At 39.7% G+C, this 26,831-nt stretch overlaps 1 protein-coding gene across 2 annotated transcripts in view; it reads right to left on the minus strand.

The window, feature by feature from the left end:
- Window positions 1–13,133: 13,133 nt before the first annotated feature.
- The window catches only part of USP33 (ubiquitin specific peptidase 33), a 63,887-nt gene continuing 50,189 nt past the window's right edge, over window positions 13,134–26,831 (minus strand). For both annotated transcript variants that reach the window (XM_079913485.1, XM_079913484.1), the window contains exons 21-24: window positions 26,192–26,300; window positions 15,925–16,027; window positions 14,690–14,758; window positions 13,134–14,288 (exon numbers count right to left, since the gene is read on the minus strand). In XM_079913485.1, coding sequence (XP_079769611.1) covers window positions 14,131–14,288; window positions 14,690–14,758; window positions 15,925–16,027; window positions 26,192–26,300 — 439 coding nt within the window. In that variant the 3' untranslated portion in view covers window positions 13,134–14,130. The remainder of the gene's footprint in view (window positions 14,289–14,689; window positions 14,759–15,924; window positions 16,028–26,191; window positions 26,301–26,831) is intronic.

Consider the following 26,831-nt stretch of genomic DNA (forward strand, 5'->3'; position numbering starts at 1 on the left):
CGTACTAATTTATAGTAACCTTAACAATTAGCTCTTCTTGAGTCCTGTGTGCCAGGCAGTATGCTGTGTACTTTTATACCGTATCCTATTTTAGGCTTCCAGTAATCCTGAGATAGATGCTATTAGTGGGGGACACTGAAATGTACTTCTCAGATCCCCTTCAGGAATGAGGGACATACTACCCCAGCAGCCAGGAGTGTTGCCCACAGACAGCCATAGCCATCAGATGTCAGACCCCTTCTGGCATTGCCTAATGTAACACCCCTTCCCCAGGAGGCAGATATCTGTCTACAAATTGTTAGAAGGCCCAGCCCTCTCACCTCAAGTTGGGACAGTTCTGATGGATCATCCCATCCCCAGAACAACCTGCATTCCATTAAGACTGCATTGCAGCTCAACTTCTCCCTCTGCCCCATTCTTCCCTTCTCTCTCACAAGTGATGATCCAAAGGGCATTCCCTAATAAATATGCACACTAATCATGTAAGAGTCTTCTTTCTGGAGAACCCAACATGTGACACTATTCACATTTTTTTTTTGATGAGAAAATAGGCTTAGAGAGGTTAAGTAGCTTACCGAAGTTTGAGCTGCAGAAGTTCTACATAGAGATATAAATAAAGTATTGCGGCAACAGAGGAGGACTTGGGAAAGGTTTTCTACAAGGGTTGGCATTTGAGTTACAGCATGACTTTGCAGAGAAAAAAGACCATTTTCAGCAGAGGGAACTGCATGAATGTGAATGTGTGGCAATGTGAGAGGGGAACTACAAGTAGCCCCAACTGGTTGCACTCAAGGGTCTTTAAACCAAGCACTAAAGGAGCGATCTCAACTGACCCCAAGGGCTCCAGGTTAGTACTGGTTTCGACATTTATCACATCACAGATCCAGAACCACTTTCTTTTTCCACAGTCCATTTACAGTGTAAAGAAGATTTTGAAAAAGTCCCTCAAAAAGAATGGTAGAATTAGAAAAATCACCATTTTTCAGCCTGTAATGAAATAACTGAATCAGGCAATAATATCAGTAGATAATACTATTCGTTGATAAGTTGATCAGTAACTTTACGATGAAAGGATTGAGCTCTTACCATCTGAACCCACTGATCAATCCTTGTATCATTAAAAGTGGGATAACCAAATATTGTATGACCCCCTCACTTCACCAGGCTCATCAAACATGTTAGACAGTTATATTGGTGTCTCCCAGTGAACTATGCCTCCTGGTATTCAAGCCCTTATATAGTTCCCTCCCAAAAGAAGATGGCCAAAAATGGTACTGTGTCAGGTCCAGTCCCAACCCTTTAGAAGCCTGCAGCATTTTCTTTCACCTTCCTGGAATGTAGCTGCGGGGGAGTAAGGAAGGTTGGGCTATCCTTCTACAGAGGGAAGCCATATGGAAAGGCCCTAGGGGACGAGATCCTGGAGACAGAGGCCTTGATGGAAATAAATGTAGTGCCTCAGCCAACAGCTCCAAGGCCCTGGTTATGTGAGAAGCCTTTTTGGACCTCCCAGCACAGCAAATCTGCCAGCTCAATTAACCTCATGAGTGACTCCAGACAACACCACAGGGAGAAGAACCACCCAGACCCAGAAAATTATGAAAAGTAATAAATCTTGATTTTAAGTCAGTAAGCTGTGGGGCCCTTTGTCACACTACAAAGGATCGTCTTCAATTTGAGTAGCATCATGACTTTACTGTTAGAGAACTATGCCAGCTGCTGTGTTCATGAACAGTCTCATACTTCAGTGTCCTCAGGTCCTGTAGCAGAACTTCACATGGGTGAGAGACAGAGAATTGAAGGAACTTAAACCCAAAAGGCTTGTCTGATAAATCTGCACCTGGATAGTTGCTATCATAAATAACTATGCCTCCATAATTTTGCCACACAATACACAATTCAGACATGAATTATCAAAGTCACTATCTACTTAGTATTTGGAGCGCTATAGAGGGATGGGCTGGTGTCCTGGACTTTCTGCCATTGGTGACATGTGAAAAGCACTGTGGGATTATGCATCTGACAGGGCATGTTATATGCACCCAAAACTGGGGAGAGAGATGCTGTGCATTTACTAGGTACTTTGTATCTTTTAAACATTTAGTTTCGTAACAACTCAAGGTAGATACTCATTTTGCAGATGAGGAAACTGAGGTGAGAGAACTTGCCAAGGTCACACAGCTAATAGGTGGAAGAGCCCGTATTCAATGTAAGCAATTTGACTATTGTAGATTGATTGTATTAATGACCTTAATTGTTCACATCTCTCTGTATCCACGTCTTTGCCAAGTGCCTATCATTAAAAGTAGAATGTATTCCCCCCTCCTTGATTCTGAGTTACACCACACAACTTGCTTTTTGGTCAAGCAAATATTAGCAGATAGGACACATGCAGAGACTTGAAAACGACTTGTCCCTCTGCCATGACCAAGAGAACATGTTGAAGGACATAAGAAACAGAACCAGTTTGCTCCGGTCATCTCCATGGAAGTCATCCTCCATCAGCCCAACCCTAGACAAATGAGTGAGCCTAGCAAAGGTTAGAGGCCAGCCTAGCCGTCCCTCAGCTGACTGCAGATACACGAGTGAGGAGTGAGCCCAGGGGAGATCAGCCAAGGCCTGATTAGCTCAACTCCCCAGACTTGTGAAATAAATCAATGTTCTTGTATACTACTGAGTTTTTGTGGTTGTTACATAGCATTATTGTAGCAAAAGTAATTGATACACTGGCTCTGAAGCCCATTCTGCCAATGACTACTTATATTGCTTTTCAGATTGTTCAAGTTTTAGGTGACTGACATGTAAGTAGGTACATTCGGCAAAGAGAAATTTGAGTTTGTAACAGGCATTGAGGGTAGTAAAATATACTTGAGAATCATTTTCAAGTAAGTGATATTGGGACTTCCCTGGTTGTCCAGTGGGTAAGACTCCACACTCCCAATGCAGGGGGCCTGGGTTTGATCCCTGATCAGGGCAGTACAGGCGTCCCCAACCCCTGGGCCATGGACAAGTACTGGTCCACTGCCTGTTAGGAACTGGGTCCCACAGCAGGAGGTGAGCAGCGGCCGAGCGAGCGAAGCTTCATCTGCCGCCGCCCATAGTTCGCGTTACCGCCTGAACACCCCGTTTCTCACATTACCGCCTGAACCTTACCCCCCCAATTTTGTGGAAAAATTGTCTTCCACAGAACCGATCCCTGGTGCCAAAAAGTTTGTGGACCACTGGGGAACTAGATCCCACATGCATGCTGCAACTAACAGTCTGCATGCCACAACTAAGACCTGGCACAGGCTAAATAAATATTTTTTTTAAATATTTTTAAAATAATAAAATAAAAAAGTAAAAGAAAGCAGCCACATAGCACAGGGAGATCAGCCCGGTGCTTTGTGAGCACCTAGAGGGGTGGGATAGGGAGGGTAGGAGGGAGGGAGATGCAAGAGGGAGGGGATATGGGAACATATGTATATGTATAGCTGATTCACTTTGTTATAAAGCAGAAACTAACACACAATTGTAAAGCAATTATACCCCAATAAACATGTTAAAAAAAAATTAAAAAAAAATAAATAAAAGAAGTGATATTCAGGGAATTCCCTGGTGGTCCAGTGGTTAGGATTCCTGCTCTCAGTGCCAAGGGCCTGGGTTCAATCCCTGGTCAGGGAACTAAGATGCCACAAGCCGTGCAGCACAGCCAAAAAAAATAATAATAAAAGACATGATGTTGAAAGCAAGGGAGTAAACGAGCTCCCTAAATAAGAGGATATGTATTTACAAAGGTAGAACGACAGAGATTTATCATTTAACATCCAGAAAGAGAAGCCACAGTAGGCAGATATGCAGAGAGGAAAAAAATGGGTGGAAAGCAGCACCATGCAACTTGAAGGAGGGAAGTTTCAGGATATAGTTGTCACTGAGAAAGTCATTGGACTTTCTAACTGGAAATTTACTTGTGACTTCTGACAGAAGCATAGGTTTTGGAATCAGACACATGTGGGCTTGAATTCTGATACTTAATAGTTGTATGTACTCAGGAACATTAATTTGTTTGTAAACACATTTAGCCTAATGTCTGACACTTGCTAAGAACTCAAAATTAGTAGGGATTAGTAGTGGTTGTGTTATTAATAGTTTTGAATGATAGCCCATTGTTTTTTCCCTAGAGAAACAGGAGGTAAGGGGGCAGGGCACAACCTTTAGAAGAATGACACAGCCCAAGGACATGACATAAACTGATTAGAAGCAAACAGGTCCAAGATGGCAGACAAGTCAACTTCCACTAGAACTTGAGCCTCAGTATAAGCTCATTGTAACACATCAGCAAGCTAAATGACACACCCACAGGCGCCATGACAGTCCCCAGGCTGACCATAAAGGTCAAGAAGTGGGCAGTGGCCCAACTTCTGGAAATCCCCACCCCTTCCCCAAAATAGCTGGAATACTCCTCCCACTCATTAGCCTATGAAATTACCCACCCCTATAAAAATTGACAACCCCCATACCCTGGTGCCTTTCTCACCTTCTGAGACGGCCCACACTCTGTGGGGTGTGTTTCTCCACAAACAAATCTTCTTACCTATCACTTTGTCTCTCTCAGAATTCTTTCTGTGACGAGACATCAAGAACCTGAGCTTCATTAAGTCCTGAGACCAGGTGTGTGATCTCAGTTAAAATACTGTGGGTTCAAGTCCCAATCTGGGTTACACAGCAGTTTCTTCCTAATCTCTTTACTCACAATCCTTCAAAATGGTAACTAGTATATTCAAACTGATCATCTTCCTTTGAGACTTAAGGGAGTAGCTTCAAAATACAAGGAAATTGCATCTTTCTGATATAATTAACTGCAAATAATATTCCAAAGTTAGTAATGAAAATAGTAATGATTGCTAATAAGCCATATAAGAGAAAAAAAATTTTTTGAGCCAGGTGGCAACAGTAAAGGCCAGAGATTTGAAAAGTAAAGAGGGTAAATACTGAAGTGGAAGCAAGGAGTGAAACAGAGCAGGACCCTGTGCGGCCCTCCCGGTATAAACCCTTTCTATGTCCCCTGTTTCTTGTTTGTAGGAAATAGGCTTCATTCAGCCTCCTAGACCTCCCCTGTATTCCAAAAGGCAGACACAAACAGTTGCTAACCAGGGAAATGAGGGAATGCAAAAACAAAGGAGGAGCAATCAAGAAACAATAGTGCAGGGGCTTCCCTGGCGGTGCAGTGGTTAAGAATCCGCCTGCCAATGCAGGGGACACGGGTTCCAGCCCTGGTCCGGGAAGATCCCACATGCCACAGAGCAACTAAGCCTGTGCACCACAACTACTGAGCCCGTGAGCCACAACTACTGAAGCCCACACGCCTAGAGCCTGTGCTCCACAACAAGAGAAGTCACCACAGTGATAAGCCCACGCACCGCAATGAAGAGTAGCCCCCACCCCCCCGCTCACTGCAACAAGTGAAAGCCCGTGCGCAGCAACGAAGACCCAACACAGCCAAAAATAAATAAATTAATAATTTTTCTAAAAAAAGAAACAATAATGCAGAATGGGGTGAAATCCTGGTTCCTCCTGGGGGATGTGAATAACAATTTGATACATATCTCTGAGTTCTTCTACAAGAACTAAGATCCCCACCCAGGTGGAAGATGGTAACTTCAGGCTGAGCATAAGCACTGGACCCCAGACCAACTGGAACCAGAAGGCTGATGATTGAGATTCCTGGAATACCACCCTGTTACCTCACCACCAACCAATTAAAGGAGAGTTACACATCCGGCAGCCCTGCCCCCAAATTTTGCCTATAAAGATGTCTCCCTGAAACCTACTGGGGGAGTTGGGATGTTTTGAACACTAGCTGCCCTGGACTCATTGTCTGGCGCCTTACAGTAAATGCTGCACTTTCCTTCACCACGACCTGGTGTCAGTAGATTGGCTTTACTGTGCACAGGCAAGGGGACCCAAGTTTGTTTCAGTAACAAGAGTGTAGACCAATCAAGTAAGAACTTTGTCAGGAAGTATGATACTGGCACAAAAATAAATATAGATCACAAATATAGAAATATTGATCAATGGAACAGGATAGAAAGCCCAGAAATAAACCCATGCACCTACGGGTAATTAATCTATGCTAAAGGAGGCAAGACTATACAATGGAGGAAAGACAGTCTCTTCAATAAATGTTGCTGGGAAAACTGGACAGCTACATGTAAAAAAATGAAATTAGAACGTTCTTTAACACCATACACAAAAGTAAACTCAAAATGGATTAAAGATCTAAATGTAAGACTGTATACTATAAAACTCTCAGAGGAAAACATAGGCAGAACACTTTTTTTAAAAAATAAATTTATTTATTTATTTTTGGCTGCATTGGGTCTTCGTTGCTGTGTGACGGCTTTCTCTAGTTGTGGCGAGCAGGGGCTACTCTTCGTTGCGGTGCACGGGCTACTCACTGCGGTGGCTTCTCTTGTTGCGGAGCATGGGCTCTAGGCATGCAGGCCTCAGTAGTTGTGGCTCGCGGGCTCTAGAGCGCAGGCTCAGTAGTTGTGGCACACAGGCTTAGTTGCTCCGTGGCATGTGGGATCTTCCCAGACCAGGGCTCAAACCCATGTCCCCTGCACTGGCAGGCAGATTCTTATCCACTGTGCCACCAGGGAAGTCCCAGGCAGAACACTCTTTGACATAAATCTCACGAATATCTTTTCAATCCGTCACCTAGAGTAATGGAAATAAAAACAAAAATAAATAGGACCTACTTAAACTCAAAAGCTTTTGCACAGCAAAGGAAACCATAAACAAAAAGAAAAGACAACCCACGGAATGGGAGAAAATATTTGCAAACAACCTGACTGACAAGGGATTAATCTCCAAAATTTACAAACAGCTCATGCAGCTCAATATCAAAAAAGCAAACAACCCAATAAAAAAATGGGCAGAAGACCTAAAAAGACATGTCTCCGAAGAAGACATACAGATGACCGAGAGGCACATGAAAAGATGCTCAACATCGCTAATTATTTAGAGCAATGCAAATCAAAACTATGAGATACCACCTCACACCACTCAGAACGGCTATCATCAAAAAGTCTACAACAGGGCTTCCTTGGTGGTGCAGTGGTTAAGAATCCGCCTGCCAATGCAGGGGACACGGGTTTGAGCCCTGGTCTGGGAAGATCCCACATGCCTCGGAGCAACTAAGCCCGTATGCCACAACTACTGAGCCTGCGCTCTAGAGCCCGTGAGCCACAACTACTGAGCCTGTGTGCCACAACTACTGAAGCCCGCATGCCTAGAGCCCGTGCTTTGCAACAAGGGGAGCCACCGCAATGAGAAGCCTGCACACCACAACGAAGAGTGGCCCCCACTTGCTGCAACTAGAGAAAAGCCCACGCGCAGCAACAAAGACCCAATGCAGCCAAAAATAAAATAAAAATCTACAAAAATAAATGCTGGAGAGGGTGTGAAGAAAAGGCAGCTCTCCTACACCGTTGGAGGGAATGTACACTGGTACAGCCACTATGGAGAACAGTATGGAAGTTCCTTCAAAAACTAAAAACAGCTACCGTATGATCCAGAAGTCCCACTCCTGGGCATATATCTGGAGAAAAACATTGTTCGAAAGGATACATGCACCCCAGTGTTCATTGCAGTGCTGTTTACAATAGCCAAGACATAGAAGCAGCCTAAATGTCCATCAATATGTGAATGGATAAAGAAATTCCAATATACAATGGAATATTACTCAGCCATTAAAAAGAATGAAATAATGCCATTTGCAGCAACATGGATGGACCTGGAGATTATCATACTAAGTGAAGTTAAGTCAGACAAAGACATATATCATATATCACTTATATGCAGAATCTTAAAAAAATGATAGAAATGAACTTATTTACAAAACAGAAAGAAACCCACAGACTTAGAGAACGAGCTTATGGTTACCAGGGGGGAAGGGTGGAGGGAGGGAAAATTAGGAGTTTAACATATGCACACTACTATATATAAAATAGGTAACCAACAGGTAACCAACTGTATAACACAGGGAACTATACTCAATTATTTTGTAATAACCTATAAGGGAAAAGAATCTGAAAAAAATAGATATATCGATATATGTATGTATAACTGAATCACTTTGCTGTACACTTGAAACTAACACAACATTGTAAATCAACTATACCTCAATAAAAAAATATATATGGTGTGGCAAATTGGTCTAGGAAATACTAACTTCCCTCATCTTCTCCCTCCCAATAAGGGAAAATTTAGCAAGAGTGAAGGCAGGGGAAGGTGCAAGTGAAAAGGGGAAGTTTGAGAAAGTCTATGGTGTGGATACTTAAATTTGTTTGTTTTGTTTTTGGCCATGATGTGGTGCATGTGGCATCTTGGTCCCCGACCAGGGATCAAACCCGTGCCCCCTGCAGTGAAAGCGCTGAGTCCTAACCACTGGACCGTCAGGGAAGTCCCGATACTTAATTTTAAAATGTACTGAGGTGTATTACAATGGATTACCACTTCAGCCATAAAAAAGAATGAAATGTTGCCATTTGCAGCAACATGGATGGACTTGGAGGGTATTAGGCTAAGTGAAATAAGTTAGACAGAAAAATACAAATACTGTACGATATCACTTATGTGTGGAATCTAAAAAATACAACAAACTAATGAATATAACAAAAGAGAAGCAGCCTCACAGATAAAGAGAACTAGTGGTTACCAGTGGGTAGAGGGAAGTGGGGGCGATATAAGGGTCAGGGATTAAGAGGTGCAAATTATTAGGTATAAAATAAGCTACAAGGATATATTGTACAACATGGCGAATATAGCCAATATTTTGTAATAACTATAAATGGAGTATAACCTTTAAGAATTGTGAATCACTATATTGTACACCTGTAACTTACATAATGTTGTACCTCAACTATACTTCAATTAAAAATTTTTTTAATTAAAAAACAATGTACTGAGGGAAGTGAAAGGGCATGAAAAGTACCCTGAATGAATAAATTCATGGGTGAAGACAGGAAGTCAGAGAAGGAAACAGAAGGGCTTCTCCTTTCTCTAATGCAGAAAGATGCCAAATATTAAGAGGTGGCAACAGAAGACAAAGAAGCTTATGCCTCCTCAATCTTAACAAAAGAGGGGTAAGATTATTTACTGCAACCAAGGGAAAGGCAAGGTTTGGAAGAGCTGGTGTGGTAGTATGTTATCCTGACGAATTGACAAAGGATCACTAAAGATGTCACTAAACTCTGGGAACTAAATTGATGCAAAAATAAGTATCTTATGATTACCATGTAAAGGTATATAGATATTGTTAGTCTTCCCATCTTCACTTTTTAAGTTCAGTGATTCTAAATGGTTCTGAAATTCTATGCCTTCTTAAACTACATTTTAAAACTGCAAGCAGTTTAATAATAGTTCAGGATATATGAGTATCGGAGTATATACTTCTTAATTAACCCGAATCCATAATCTTGCAATGCAAAATCATAACCTTTCTGAACAATGGAGTCATTGTCAGGATCAAGGGAGATTAAATTTTTTAAACTTGGAAGGTAGGGTTGGTAACAACTGCTTTTTGACCCCAACTTTTTTTTTTTTTTTGGCCTCACGGTACGTGGGATCTTAGTTCCCTGACCAGGGATTGAACCTATGCCCCCTGCACTGGAAGTACAGTCCTAAATAACCACTGGACTGCCAGGAAATGCCCTTTTTATTTTGAAAAATTTCAAACCTATTGGAAGTTCCAAGAATAGGGTGAACCCCTATATTCGGCAATTATTTTTTTACTTAACCTTTTTAAAAATCAAAGTACAGTTGATGTATAACATTATAAGTTACAGGTGTACAATATAGTGATTCACAATTTTTAAAGGTTGTACTCCATTTATAGTTATTTTTAACATATTAACTATATTCCCTGTGCTGTACAGTATACTCTCGTAGCTTATTTTATACCTAATAGTCTGCATCTCTTAATCCCCTCCCCCTGTATTGCCCCTCACCCCTTCCCTCTACCCACTTGTAACCGCTAGTTTGTTCTCTGTATCTGAGTCGGCTTCTCTTTTGTTATATTCCCTAGTTTGTTGTATTTTTTAGATTCCACATATAAGTGATATCATACAGTATTTGTCTTTCTCTTTCTTATTTCACTTAGCCTAATACCCTCCAAGTCCATCCATGTTGCTGCAAATGACAACATTTCATTCTTTTTATGGCTGAGTGTATATATATATATATATACATTTCACATCTTGTTTATCCATTCATCTGCAGATGGACACTTGTTTATCCATTCATCTGCAGATGGACACTTAGGTTGATTCCATGTCTTGGCAATTATAAATAATGCTGTTATGAACATTGGGGTGTATGTATCTTTTTGAATTCGTGTTTTTATATTTTTTGGATATACACCCAGGAATGGAACTGCTGGGTCATATAGTAGTTCTATTTTCAGTTTTTTGAGAAACCTCCATACTGTTTTCCACAGTGGCTGCACCAATTTACATTCCCACCAAGAGCGTACAAGGGTTCCCTTTTCTCCACATCCTGGCCAACATTTGTTATTTGTGTTCTTTTTAATGATAGCCATTGTGACAGGTGTGAGGTGACATGTCATTGTGGTTTTGATTTGATTCACCAATTATTTACACTTGCCACCTCTTTGCACTCTCTCTCCCTGCTTTATCTCTCACATATGTTTATTTCATATAGCATGACTTTAACCCTAAAAACTTGACCATGTATTTCCTACCAAGGTCATTCCCTCACATTACTACAGTAGTTATCACACTCAAGAAATTTAACATTGATACATTACTATTATGTAATATATACTCCCTATCCAAATTTCCCCAACTGTCCCAGTATCACTCCTTATAAATTATTACCTCCAATCCAGGATCACACATTACATTTTGTTGTCATGTTCTCTTAAACTTCATCAGTCTTTTTTTGTCTTTCATAACACTAATTTTTTTAAGAGTCCAGGAAAGCTGTTCTGTATAATGTGCCTTTTTTAAACAATTATCACAATTCCCTCCCGCCTCATGATTAGATTCAGATTAAATATTTTTGGCAGCCCTCTTACAAAGATGTGTCCTTAAAAGTTACACATTTTGAAAAGGAGAAAGAGAATAAGGGACTACATCATCAAGTGCCAAATTATGTTAAGTATAATATATATAACAATACACATAACTATCATAATCTTATGATCAAGTATGGCATACACACAGATTTTCAGACCAGTCTTCAAGAAAGCACTCATTACCCAGATGAGAGGAGAGTGCTTGGCTGATAGCATCTTGCTATTAGTCCCTGCAGTGTCAATATGAGGTCACTCTCTTTTCCAGGTAGCCACTAGTCAGTGACAGTACAAGAGCCTACCCATTTCTGCCCAATGCAAGACTTCTCTAATGGACAACCTTAGCTCCAGATCTTTCCACGGAGCTGGCAGAAACTCTGTCAGGTCAGCATTATGTTCTGATAACTCCTGCTTCCTCCCGTTTTCTTTCACTGATGTTACTTCCCAAGAATCATTTGTACTTCTAACTCCATCTCAGTGTCTACGTCCCGGAAAACCCAACCTGAAACATTCTCGTTTAAGAGATGAAAAAAACTGGAGATAGAGAACTCTAAGTTCTGTTCCAACTCATAGCTGGAAGATGACTTATCTACTAGGATTTGAACAGAAGCAAACTGACTCCAGAGTCCAAAAACTAATCACCTTCGTGTTATAAATCAATGTAGTATTCTTAAAATATTGTAGGCTCTCACTATCCCTTAACTGCAATTTTCCTATTTCTCAGCTTAAGTATTTCCAAGAAAATCATCCTCAGATAAACCATATCTTTTATTTGACACCTGTTAACACATACACCAACTTTCAGCTGAGAGTCTATGGGACTGCTAATAATCCTTTACGTACTATTTTGTTATGTATTTTGATGATTATAATGTAAAAAAAATTATATAAACCTTTAGAGACCAGTATTCTTTTTTTTTTTTTGGCTGCCCTGCACGGCATGCGGAACTTCCCCAACCAGGGATCGAACCCATGCCCCAGTAGGAGCACGGAGTCAAGCACTGGACCACCAGCGAAGTCCAAGACCAGTATTCTTTACCATATTATATATCCCAATGACAGATGCTATTAATGAATCTAATAGTAATACTATAATCTGTTTTAAAATAATTCAGTGGGAGAAAATATGGTGAATAAGAACAGTGGTATAAAGTTGCAATGACTTTAGTTGGAGTCCCATATCTGCTACTTCTTTGCTGTACGACTTTGGGCAAACCACCTGACCTAAGTCATAGGGTTGTAATTGGGATTAAATATAAGTAATGCGGGACTTCCCTGGCGGTGCAGTGGTTAAGAATCTGCCTGCCAACGCAGGGGACACGGGTTCAAGCCCTGGTCCGGGAAGATCCCACATGCGGCAGAGCAACTAAGCCCGTGCGCCACAACTACAGAACCTGTGCACTAGAGCCCGCGAGCCACAACTATTGAGCCCGTGTGCCACAACTACTGAAGCCCGCATGCCTAGAGCCTGTGCTCCACAACAAAGAGAAGCCACTGCAATCAGAAACCTGCACACTGCAACAAAGAGTAGCCCCCACTCACCGCAACTAGAGAAAGCCTGCGCACAGCAACAAAGACCCAGCATAGCCTAAACTAACTAAATAAATTTATTAATATATATATATATAAGTAATGCCCTTAGTTGAGTGGCTGAAACATCATAAATATGTAATAAATGGCAAACACTATTAAAAATGAATCTTTTTTGATTATCTCCTAAATGCCAGGCATTACACTGATCTCTGGTGATAGAAGACAGATCAGTTATATCATTCAATCCTTGAAGAGGATTATAGCATAATCACGAGAAAGAAGAAAACTAAAAACTATTTTTTTAAAATTCAAATAGATTCTAATGGCTGATTATTTCGTTTCACTAAATACCCAAACTTTAAATACTATACCAAATGACTTCTTATTTTGCATACTTCTGATTAAGAAATAACAAGACACTAACATTAACAAACTGTATACCCTTCACCCTTAATATCTATCAAATAAATACATCCAAGTTCTACATTTTTAAATCATTTTTATTGAACTAATTTTAATAACACTGTTTTAGCTGGTGGCGGCTGCCCCAAACCAAAACAAAGCCATTGTGAATGCTATTCAACATTCTCAAAGTAATCCAGTTTGTTTTTGTACTTGGAATATAGTTAAACTTTTGACATCACATAATCAAGCAAATAGCAGTGCATATTATATTATTCAAAAAGACTTTATGCATTTCATTTAAAAAATCATTTTGCAAGAGGCTTCAGCTTTATCAACAATCTCATTGACACATTCTGTACTCCATGCTCTCAAAATAAAAAGTGCCCTAAAACTAACCCTAAGTTTTTTACTGATATTAATGAATACTATTCAGGGTTATAGGAACTGAAATTTAACATTTTACAGTGTAAGAGGCAATAAATTACTAATATCTGTTGACACAAATTCCACTCAGACTAAATACACCATTGATACACTCAAAAAGACATTTTGTAAATATTAATATGCTAGTTTATACGCTGCAGTGCAAAAGGCGTGACACCCTAACAGTTTCCTGAGCTTTAGGAGATTAACAACATTTTTCTGACTACTACTCTCCATTTAAAATAGGCTCTTTATTATATGAAGCCATGTCAAAACTATACAATTAAATTAGGTTTTGGGGGAACTGAAAAGATTGGTCAGAATTATGGTGGCTTAGGGTAATGGAAAAGTTTTCAAAGCAAAAGTATTTACAAAGCTACAAAGGATACTATGGATTTACATGTAGTATAAAGATCAAAGATAACCTACTGATTACCAAATGATCACAATTATTCCTTCTTTTTTCAAAAATATTACACTGAAAGACTTTATGATAAGTTATCTAGCATTAAATATACCAACCTGTAGAATATTATACATTTTGACACATTCTTCCATAATGCCCAGTAAGAAGGAATGAAAGATAAAATATTAAAAATCAAGAAAATAAACATGCTTTTAGGAATGTTTTTGCATGGGAACGTGTCAGCAGAAGTGAAAATGATTTCTCATTAGAACTCTCTATATCCTCAAAATTACAAAGACCGAGTTTCTACTTCAATTTTTTCTTCTGCTTGTACTGCATCAGGATCAACATGAACAACCGGAGGTCTTAGGATAACTTCAGGCCCTCCACCATATATAGACTGTAGAAAATTCCATGTTTCTTCAGAAATCTGACCAGAATCTGCTCCTAAAATTAAGTATATAGAGAAAGAATAATATTTACAAACCTACATATTCATACTGCAAAAACTTTCATAATGTACCCCCAGCATGAATACTCTAGGAATAATTGAGAACTTTTGGAACATGAATCTTCAGACTACCGGCCCATACTGTTACAAGTTGCAACTTTATGGTCTGCCTTAAAAAGTTAGAGATCCTTTTTCCTGCCTCCTATTAACAGCCTTAAAATCTTTCTCCAGATAAAAATTAAACATTGGCAATTTTTCCACTATTTGTCCTAATTCATGTATGAATTACATCATTGAGCTGGATATAAAGGTGGTATAGATGGCTAGTGATGATATATTCTTAACAGTGTGACAAATTACTAACAAGTAAAGGCTTAATAGTATTAGTCAAACTTACCTTGCCTGAGTATCACATTGCCACATTTGGTGACTGCAATTTTCGTGTTATCAATAGGACCTGGAGGATCTAAGTCAAAAGGAAAAACAAATAATCAAAATGTATAAATGTACCAAAGAACTGCATATTTCTATGCCTGAATTAATGAAGGATATAACTGTATAATCAGATTATTTTTTAGTCAGATTATTACAGTCAGTTCTTAACTGTCTTCTTCTGAGCTTCTTCCTTTTTGGGTCTTAATTCCCCCAAAATGGAACCAGGAAAGAAGCTGAGAGAAGTTCTCTCACTACCATCCAAAATTTAATAAAAATGATTTCTTAAGTATCCATTTGGGGATTACAGGTTAAAATGCACTTTTAATGCTACAAAAGAACAATTCTTTGTAATTTAAAAAGAAATGCAATTCTTGGTTTTAGACCGCCATTAAACTAAAAATAAAAGCATGATAAAATGAAATGTTAAAATGCATCCTTTTTTTTTTTTTTTTTTAAAGCTGCGCCCTGTGGCTTACAGGATCTTAGTTCCCCGACCAGGGACTGAACCGAGGCCCTCAGCAGTGAAAGTGCGGAATCCTAACCACTGGACTGCCAGCGAATTCCCAAAGGGCATCCTTTTTTTAATTTAAGGAAAGAAACCTTGTTTTCCCCCTGGATACAAAAGTACAGTGCATGTTCATTATCAAAAACTGTTTAAAAAAACAAAAAGGCACAAGAAGGAAAAAGATACTGTTATCCTACTACAGAAAGACAGGCAAACTGTTCTAGTACCTTTGAGGTCTTTCTGCCTTTGCATATGTTTGCCTTTTTCTCTTTTAAAACAAAAGGTTCCAACTATGCATACTGCATTATAACCTTTTTCATATATCAAGAACATCTTATTTTTAAATTTTAAACACTGTTACACAAATAATTTTTAAAGTCCACATAGTATCCCATTGTAATGGATAAACTACGGTTTAACCAATCTTATTGTTGGAAGGATATTTTTTTTAAATTTTTCAATGTTAAGATCACAGACTAATTTTTATTCAGTTCCTTTATATCTGCTATGAATATGCTATAATCCATGAAAGTTTTTAAAAAATTAAAAATAACCAACATATGAACTAGAATGTACGTTTTTTTCTCTCTTGTTCAGTAGTGTAATCCCAAGTGCATGTAGATATTCAAAAAACATTTGTTAAATAAACAAAAAAATCTGCAAAGAATTTCGTCTTTCAGTTAAACACTTACCTCCATCCTTACCCTTCACAAAACTTTCCCATTCTCTAAACCACTGCATACTGATGCAATAAAAAGTAGCTGGAGAATCCTCCTCTTGGAATGCTCTGTTGAGCTATAGAGGGAAAAAAATTAGTCATCTAAAATCTAGAACTTGCTTTGTAGCAGAACAATACAACCATTCTACTTCAGCATCTGATAAGGCCAATTCCTCACACACAAAGAATGTGACTTACATTGATGCTAAGTTAACTTAATACTAGGATACATGGTAACACCTAATAACATTCTAGGTTATATCTCAAAGTTTATCAAGTATACACAAAAGGGGCATAATGACTGGATAAGTGAAAATGGTCAAGATAAAGTCTTCAAGGCAATAAATACTCCACATATTTATTAAAAATCTGATGTGTAAAACTTATTTAAACATACCATACCCACTGTCTACATCTTACTTCCATTCACTTAAGATACTGGTAGACATGTTGCTATTACAAACAGAATGTTGAAACGAAAAGTTCTGTACGTGTTATTTCATAGACAATAAACATATATATAGGACTTCCCTGGTGGCGCAGTGGTTAAGAATCCGCCTGCCAATGCAGGGGACACGGGTTCGATCCATGGTCAGGGAGGATCCCACATGCCACGGAGCAGCTCAGCCCGTGCGCCCCAACTACTAAGCCTGTGCTCTAGAGCCCGTGAGCCACAACTACTGAAGCCCGTGAGCCACAACTACTGAAGCCCGCGAGCCACAACTACTGAAGCCCGCATGCCTAGAGCCCGTACTTCGCAACAAGAGAAGCCACTACAGTGAAGAATGGCTCCCGCTTGCCACAAATAGAGAAAGCCCAGGCACAGCAACGAAGACCCAATGCAGCCAAAGATAAATAAATAAATATTTTAAACAACAACATATATATATATATAGGATAAATTCTCAAAAGTGGTGGGACAGTCCTTGAAGACGTTCCACTTCCTCTTCTAGTCCCAAGGCCCAAGAAATGGGTATATGACTCAAACTAGGCAAAACTACTAGAAATGGAAATCTTCAGAGGAGTAACCTAATGATTGGAACGGAGTCATTCCAATGTCAATTTTGTTAGCTATACAGGAATAACTTGGTTCCTGAATTTCTGGAGGTCTGGTTATTCAAATCTTCTTTTCAATAAATTTCTTTTTTTGCTTAAGTTAGCCAATCTGACTTCTACGACTTTCAATTAAAAAACCGAATTGGGGAGTTCCCCAGTGGTCTAGTGGTTAGGATTCCGGGCTTTCACTGCCCTGGCCCGGCTTCAATCCCTGGTCAGGGAACTGAGATCCCGCAAGCCACGCAGCTCAGCCAAAACAAAACAAACAAAAAACCAAAAAAAAAAAAAAAAAAAAAACCAACAAAACAAGACGAAACCAAAAACCAAACTGACAGAAAAACTGGCATAGAAAGAGGGGAACAGGGGCTTCCCTGGTGGCGCAGTGGTTAAGAATCCGCCTGCCAATGCAGGAGACACGGGTTCGAGCCCTGGTCCGGGAAGATCCCACATGCCACGGAGCAACTAAGCCCGTGCACCACAACTACTTAAGCCCGTGTGCCTAGAGCCTGTGCTCCGCAACAAGAGAAGCCACCGCAATGAGAAGACTGTGCACCGCGACAAAGAGTAGCCCCCGCTCGCCGCAACTAGAGAAAAGCCCGTGCAGCAACGAAGACCCAACGCAGCCAAAAATAAAATAAATTAAATAAATAAATTTTAAAAAAAAAGAGAGGAACAGAAACAGAGCCTGAGGAAAATGAAGGGTATTTGAAAATTATCTAATTGTAATAGTGTGAAAAGACAGTGAGACTCCTGCAGATATCTCATGCTGGGTAACCAAATGCCTGCGGTACATACTACCTATGGACGAAAACAGTGAAGTTCAGCTCATTTCTCCCCTATGATCAAATCTAATCCAAACCCTGCCACTGTCCCCAGAGATCCTTATAATAATAGCTCAGAAGTACCTCTATGTTCTGGCCCCATGATTTGACTTCATCTTCTAGTACTTTCCTCCTCATTTATTCACTTGTGGTCACACAAACCTCTCTGTTACTCCCAAAATCAAGCAGATACATTCCTGTCTCTCAAAGCCTTTGCATGGGCATCCCTTCTTTTTACAGATATTTGAATATCTCCCTCACCTCCTTCAAGTCTTTGCTTAAATGTCACCTTTTCAATGAGGCCGATCTTTTTTTTTTTTTTTTTTTGGGGTACGCGGGCCTCTCACCGTTGCGGCCTCTCCCGTTGCGGAGCACAGGCTCCGGACGCGCAGGCTCAGCGGCCATGGCTCACGGGCCCAGCCACTCCGCGGCATGTGGCATCTTCCCGGACCGGGACACAAAGACGTGTCCCCTGCATCGGCAGGCGGACTCTCAACCACTGCGCCACCAGGGAAGCCCAATGAGGCCGATCTTGATCACACTGTTTATAACTGCACCTGACTCCTCCCCTCATCACTATACTCCTGATCCTCTTATCCTGTTAGATATCTTCCTTCACCATAGAACTCATTACCTTTTGATATATAATGTATTTGTTATTTATTAAATGTAAGCTCTTTGAGAGCAAGGATCCTTCTGGGACACAAGGTAGCTGCTTCCACAGAACAATGAAAGACAATGAATAATGTTGTGATTGCCTCTGATGAAATCAAGGCATGTTTGTCTCCAGGTAAAGAATTAAAGTTTGGACTTTCTGTGATGTACAACTTATCCTTAGAGAACTAAGATTTCTGAAATGTAATGTTAGACTGATTCTGTCAGATGAATCCGTTTCATTCACAGCATTACCAGGTTTGGACACTTTCAGGACTTTCTCTCTGGCATTAGGACATTTCTTCCTTATGTGTCTAGGTGGGGGCTTTTGAAAATTGAGTTAAGTATAATCACCCCAGTTATTTAAAGGCATCTGTTTCTCTCTAGTTCTCAGAAATTAAACTGTTGCTCTCAAAGGAGTTCCACCTCTCTACTCTCTTCTAAAATACCTATTAGAAAAACATTGGATTCTGTATCTACCCAATGTGTCAAAACTTTTGTTTTCCACCTGTTTATCCTTGTGCTTCATTTTAGGAGAAATCCTTCACTAGATCTTTCAGTACACTAATATGCTCTCCAGCAGTATTTATTCTGCCATTCAGTCAACCCATCTATTGAGTTTTGTTTTGTTTTTAGGATACAATATCCTTATGCATCTCTCTGAGAATCAATCATTTATTTTAAGGCATAACTTAGGAAGACACAATTCTTTCTAGGTATTACAAGCTAGCTAAGGTTAACGCCTTCTTTAACCAACCCAAGGGTCCACATTCACTGCTCAATCCAAGCAGACACCTTCGTGCTTGCTGCTTAGTACAATGCAGGGGGCAGAGTGCTGAAATCACTATTGGTATCTGCCGCTTCCAAGCTGAAAGCCTGTGTGGTCATTTCCCATGACATTGGTCTGCTTCTTCAAACTGATCCTATCTGCTTTCTCAATTTTTCAGAAACTCCACGTAATTTCCAGTCTAGCAAGGACACCTATTTTCGTACTCTAGTGTTCTGTTTTGTTTTTTTTAATTTTTTTTGTGGCATGCGGGATCCCAGTTCCCTGACTAGAGATGGAACCCAGGCTGCCTGCATTGGGAGCTCAGTCTTAACCACTGGACCGCCACGTAAGTCCTGTTATTTTTTTATACTAAGACATTGCTTTTTTTCAAAGGGGTGGTGGTAGAATAAGACAAAAAAAAAAACCCTAGTGTTATGGAATAATTATAAACTTGCATTTTATAAAACAGCTTCATTAAAGTATAATCCACAGTGTTAGTGTAAAGTTCAATGGTTTTCAGTAAGTTTATAATTGTGCAGCTACCAACACAATCCAGTTTAAAACACTTCTGACACTCCCAAAACTCCCCTGTGCCAGTTTACAATCACTTCCTCTCAGCCCCAGGAAACTACTGACCTACTTTGTGTTTGTTTTTTTTTAATTAATTAATTTATTTGGTTGCACTGGGTCTTCATTGTGGTTCAAGGGCTCCTTAGCTGCAGCTCGCAGGCTCCTTAGTTGTGGCAGGTGAACTCTTAGCTCCGGCATGCACGTGGGATCTAGTTCCCTGACCAGGGATCAAACCCAGGCCCCCTGCATCAGGAGCACAGAGTCTTACCAATGTGCCACCAGGGAAGTCCCTATCTTTTTCTTAGATATTTCATATAAGTGGAATTAGACATTACATAGTCGTTTTTGTCTTGTTCCTTTCACTTGGCATAATGTTCCTAAGATTCATCATATTGCTGCATGCATCAGTAGTTCTACCTTTTTTATGCTTAGTAGTATACCACAGCCTTTTTATCCATTTGCCACCTGATAGACATCAATTTCCAGTTTGGGGCAATTATGAGCAATTCTGCTCATGAACATTTGTGTACAGGTTTTTGCAGACGTAAGTGCTTCATTCTCTGGAGTAAATACCTAGGAGTGAGATTGCTGAGTCATGTGCTAAGTGTTTGTTTAACCTATAAGAAATTGTCAAACTGGTTGTCATCCGGCATGTGACACCACATGCCCACCAACAGTGTTTATATGAGAATTCTAGTTGCTCTACATTTTTTTTTTTTTTTTTGAGGTACGCGGGCCTCTCACTGTTGTGGCCTCTCCCACTGCGGAGCGCAGGCTCCGGACATGCAGGCCCAGCGGCCATGGCTCACGGGCCCAGCCACTCCGCTGCATGTGGGATCTTCCCGGACCAGGGCACGAACCCGCGTCCCCTGCATCGGCAGGCGGACTCTCAACCACTGCGCCACCAGGGAAGCCCAACATTTTTGTCAGAACTTGATATTATCCACTTCTTTATTTTAGCCATTCTAAGAAGTATGTAATGGTATCTCACTGTGGCTTTAATTTGCACTTTACTGATGACTGCTGAGAGTGTGTACCTTTTCATGTGCTTATCACTCATATCTTAAGGATAATGTATATTAAAATATTTTCTTATTTTTAAATTGGAATATCTATCTTCTTGAGTTGTATGAATTCTTTATATAATCTTATATAATCTGGATATATATACAAGCCCCTTGATGATAAATGATTTACAAATGCTTAGAACTGGATTTGGGCCTACCTTCCTAACCTATAGTGTTTCTTCCAGTATCACCGTTGTTGGTCTTACTGAATGTCTCATTTCCTGAGATGATATCCCATATCACCTCTGATTATGTAACTAATTTTACACAAAATAAATGAAGCAATGGGCTCACATCCATAGAATTCACTGACTTTACCATATGGCATCACCTAAAAGTTGCTGGCCTAGTGAATACTGTTTTTGTGCCCGGGTGGCAAAACACCGTGGGGTTGGTACTATCCTATGGGATGTAGTATATGCCTCAAACTAGAAACAACCCTATGGTGCTGTTTTTCCCACAACCAGAAAACATGAGAGTAGGTACCAGGTAAAGGAAGTAGGAGAGTTTATCTATTACTACCTACTGACACAAAAGCTTTTTTGCTTCTAATTATCACAACTTTGGCCTCTACTAGTTTAGAGGTATTAGGTTCCAAAGGGACACAACAATGATTTTACTGGACTGGAAGATAAGACACTCCTCTGGCCATTTTGGGTTCCTCATGTCACTGAACCAAGAGACAAAGTGGGTAGGGCTATATAAAAAGTAGAATAAAATGACTACTACACAACAGAAACAAGGGGAACTATGTCTGAAAATCAGGTTATACCCACTGTATTAGTTTCAGAGGGGGGCTATAGCAAATCACCACAAACTTGGCGGCTGAAACCAGATTATTTTTTCTCTCAAAGTTCTGGAGGTCAGAAGTCCAAACCAAGGTGTAGGCATGACCATGCTTCTTGTGGAGAAGGGGAGATTTGGTTCCTTGCCTCTTCAACCTTCTGCTTTGTGAGTGTATACTCCAGTCTCTGTCTTCTGTCTTCATATGGCTTTCACCTCTTCTCTCTGTGTATCTCTCCTCTGTGCATCTCTTTATAAGGGCACTTATCATTAGACTTAGTTAGGGTCCATGCAGATAATCCAGGTTGATCTTGTCTCAAGATCCTTACTTATATATAAAAAGACCCTTTTCATAAAGTCAATTCACAGGGATTAGGACACGGAAACACCTTTTTGGGGGGCCAGCATTCAATCCACTATAAGCACCATTCAGTATTTCCATATCCACAGATTAAAAGCTCATAGCCAACTAGAGAAATCTAACACAGGCAAGACTACAAAGAGCTCAGACTCTTCAGGAACGAAGGTCTGGGTTACTTCATCAGGTAAATAACCAGCTGAAGTGCTGGATGAGAAAACAGAGAATATGGAATGGGTAGTTATAAGCTGTAGACACATACTTCTTCCTTCCCCCATGCACTGGGTTGGCCAAAAAGTTCATTCGATTTTAAGTAGAACTAAAAGACACCTTTTTCATTTTCACCAAGAATTTTATTGAACAATGTATTCACTAACCCCATGAACTTTTTGGCCAACCCAATACATATTTGTAAATATTTCTAAATTTGTGAAAAATTACCAATTTATATTTCCTTTCATTCCTCTATTTCATATAAGGTATGTTGTTGGTGGTTAATCTTATCGTTTATTCTTTAGCTTGCAGAATATAAAAGGGAGATTATGACTAAACTGACTGAACTAAACATGAATGATCATCATCCAGAAATGGATACACTGACTGATGGGACTTTGGGTTTTCCAAGTTTAGGGAAAGGATAAATGCTGCATCTAGTGGTACATGAGCTAGCTGCATCATGTTAGGCAGAAACATGATACTATTGCTACTGTTGTTGCTGACGTATAGATGCATATGACAAGGGGGGCAAACTATACTGTATTTATTGTCTTTTAAGGCATCACTTCCATTCATTCTTACACTCTCTTCTATGAAAAGAGAAGATTTCATTTTCCAGGATCGCTTGCCAGTAGTGCTCCAGATCTGTCACTGCCAATGATATATGCAATATATGGAAGGCACAAGAGAAAGAGAAACTTCCCCCACGTCCTCTGGTGGCAGTTGCGGCAGGACTGAGGCCTCCACAGATGGCACAAGTAGGGTTTTGCCGCCACTTCCAAGCATCTTCCCAAGGATCCCTCATTCGGTGCCACAGGCAGCTAACATCTTTAACAGCAGCATCCTCAGGATAACCCACCAGGGTCCTGAGATTAGCGGCTTATCAAGTCTATCAAGTTTCTGAGCATTCTCCTGAGACTTGCCAGTGGTAAGTAACATAGGTAATTTCCAGAAGCTTTGTGCAATTAAAAACTTCTTTTTAGCTTTGAAACAATCTCAAACTTGCAGGAAAACTCCAGTACAATACGAAGAAATTTTCTTTTCCTAGACCATTTCAGAGTAAGTTGCTAAACACATGAGGACTTTTTCCTACACATTTAACACAAATGATAAAAATGTGGAAATTAACATCGATGTAATACTAGCACCTAATCCTCAGACTCCATCAAGTTTTTCTAATTGATCCAATAATGTTGTTTATAGCCAGAAGATCCAGTTCAGAATCACTTGTTGGGACTTCCCTAGCGATCCAGTGGTTAAGACTCCACGCTTCCATTGCAGGGGGTGCGGATTCGATCCCTGGTCCGGGAACTAGGATGCCACATGCCGCTCAGCCGAAAAAACAAACAAAAAACAAAAACAAGCAAGAATCACTTGTTGCATGTAACTTCATATTTCCTTTAAGGTGGCACAGTTCCTCAGTCTTGACTTTCATTCTTGACAGTTTTGAAGGTTACAAGCCAGTTGTTGTATAAAATGTCCCCCAATTTGGGTCTGCCTGGCTTTCCTCATTTGAAACTCAGGTTATGCACTGTCTACCAAACAAGTGATGCTGTGTTCTTCTCACTGTATCCTATCCTAGCACATGATTTTGATATATTCCACTGCTACTGATGTTCACTTTAATGACTTCATTGAGTTGGTGCCAGACTCTTCTTGCTTAGTCTTTTCTCTTCAAAATTAATACGTATTTTGTGGGGAATAAGCTGGAACTATGTTAATATTCCATTCCGCATCAGTCTTTCAATTTATTCACTTATTTATAACAGTATGAACACAATATCTCCTATTTTGTTTAATGCATTATAATACCATTATAATTTATTTTGAAGCATAAATTGTCCCAAATTTGGCAAGTAAAAGCCCCTTCAAGCTGGCTTCTGTGTACTTTTGACATTTCCCCATCATTCTTCAAAAACTTCTTTAATTTCTGGAACAGTAAGAAATTCCAAGCTCATCTTGTAATTCCCCTGCCCCAGCCCTGAAAGCAGCCATTTCTCCAAGGAGGGCTGGTTCCTTTTACTAGAGAAAGATGTTTAGAAGCCAAGATCCGAAGAGAGCTAGGTATCCTCAATCCTACTGTAGTTATTACTGCTTCCAGGCCTTTTCAGTGCCAGAGTTAGGAAATTAACTTAGGTACATCATTTATTTCTATATATGTGTACATATACACACATTTATACCTCTATATGTATATATGTATCTAACACAGTGAGTTCACAAAGATGCCTACTATTTTAATCCAGTAACAAAGAGTCCATTTTAGTTTCCTCTCTTTCAGTATCTGTAACTCCCTTATCTGACAATAAGAAATCTGGCTCTCATTACACCCATATTATCTGATCAATCCTACACATGGAATCAATCCCTCAATTTTACCACCACCACTAAGCTGTGCCACCTCACACAGCAATCTCCAGCCAACACGGGCATCCACTGTTACGTTGCCTGGGCTCCAACATCCTTGACCAGGCCCACACCACTACACAGAAGCTTTCTTTACCTTGTCTGGGCTCTGAGACCCCACTCTGAGCTGCTGTCCCCACTCCTACCTCCAGTATGGCAGCCTTCCAGATTTCCTGAAAGCCAGCTATGGTCTTCTTGATTTTCAATGCCCAGTCTTTTTAGTAGTTATTTAAGTCTTTCATTGCCTGTATTCCTATTCTACTCAAAATACTTAGAATGGCTTCTGTTGATCAAACCCTAACGTATGGGACTTCCCTGGTGGTCCAGTGGTTAAGAACCCATGCTCCCAATACAGCAGGGCCGGGTTCAATCCCTGGTCAGGGAACTAGATCCCACATGCATGCCACAACTAAGAGCTCATATGCCGCAGCTAAAGATCCTGCACGCGGCAATGAAGGTCCTGTGTGCCGCAACTAAGATCCAGCACAGCCAAATAAATAAATAAATATTGAGAAAAAAAACCCTAATGGATATAGTCATTAGCCATTTATTTAAGCATTCGTGGAATGAACTACTTTTACTATTCAACTAAAATTTGCCTCCTTATATTTAGAAAGCAAATGAGGCTCAAGCACAGTAGATCAATCCACACCTGTAATATCTTCCTGTGTATGTGAAAATCGCTTTACTTTAGGCAAAGGCACACACACACACACACAAAACACCCCTAAATCTATGAAAAGAAGCCTGTGGCCACAACATGGAATGTACTGTTCATCTATAATATCTGCTCAATTAACTTCTCTCCTTCTTTTACTAAAAGAATCTCAATCTTCCCTTATAGAATTATCCCTCCACCAATATAATATAGAAATATCAATGAACATGCCTCTCAGGTGACTCAAACTCTAGTAGTATTCTCTACTAGGAACCCGAATAATAAATAAATGGTTGGAGCTGTATTACTGACAGCAGCACTTTGAAGAAACTTACTTCTTGCTACCTAGACAAATGGAATTATACTAGTCTTTGTCCAATAAAACCTGGTTATTCAGCTCTTCCTATTCAGCTCTTCCTATTGATTCTGTGATCAGACTTTCTGTTGCTTGCAATCAAGAAATACCTCATAACATACTCACTTTGTGGGAACTAGGTGTAAGTATAGAGAGTCCCCCCAAACAATATTATACTTCACAAAGGGGTGGAAGTAAAGAATGCAATCTGAGTAGATGCTTTCAGAAAAACCACTAACTTAAGGAAACTTATAATTTACCATTTCAATAAAGAGATTTCTTGCCAGTGCCAATACATAAGACAAAATTTATTACCAATCCATGAAAACAAAAACCCCCAAAAGAAGAACTTAACTCACTAGAACTATAGTCACCTGACTGGGGTCTCTCACTGTTATGAGCCCATGAGACTTAAAATGTATTACAACTCTTTCGTCCAATCATTTCACTAACATCGTTCCTCTAATTGTCAGTTCTTTATCTTTATTCTAGATCATTTTTATAATTTGAAAAGCATCATTTTTTTACCCGAATAAAAATTTCCAATTCAATTTTTCTTCTTTTTTCAATTTTCTCCGCCTCAATCTGGCAAGTGTGACAAATGTACAGATGGTTGACGGCTGGTCCTCCTCCATACCTAATGCATGAAGAATTTAATAAGTATGATAATCTGGAAGTAAGCTGATGTTCTAGGAAATGTGTCCAAGTTTTAGTAAAATGTAAAAACCAAATTATCGTAAGGGCCTGATTTTATGTTTTTCAGGGTCGCTGATTTTATCAGTTTATTGACTTACTGATTCATCTGTATTTCAACTTTCCCTTACAGCTACTTTTGTTACAAAATATGTTTGTTGCAACAACATAAAGTAAAAGAAGTGGCTGTCAAAAGTTAGCATACAACATATAAATCTTAAGTTATACACAGCCACAGTTTTAATCAAGTTTTAATTAGAAGGAGGCTTCCCCTGGCCACTAAGAATTCATAGAATGAATTATTTTCAATATTTAAGAAAAAATATTTAAGAAAAATGTCACGGCATACTTTTAGAGATACAGATTATCAGAACATAAAACTTAGAATTAATTATCTAGACTAGGGCCACACTAGCCACAAAAGTCTCTCTACTCACACTTCAGAGTGAATAAATGAAGGAAGAAGGGAATATTC

This window comes from Stenella coeruleoalba (genome assembly GCF_951394435.1).
Source record: "Stenella coeruleoalba genome assembly, chromosome: 1".
In the NCBI taxonomy this organism is placed as follows: domain Eukaryota; kingdom Metazoa; phylum Chordata; class Mammalia; order Artiodactyla; family Delphinidae; genus Stenella; species Stenella coeruleoalba.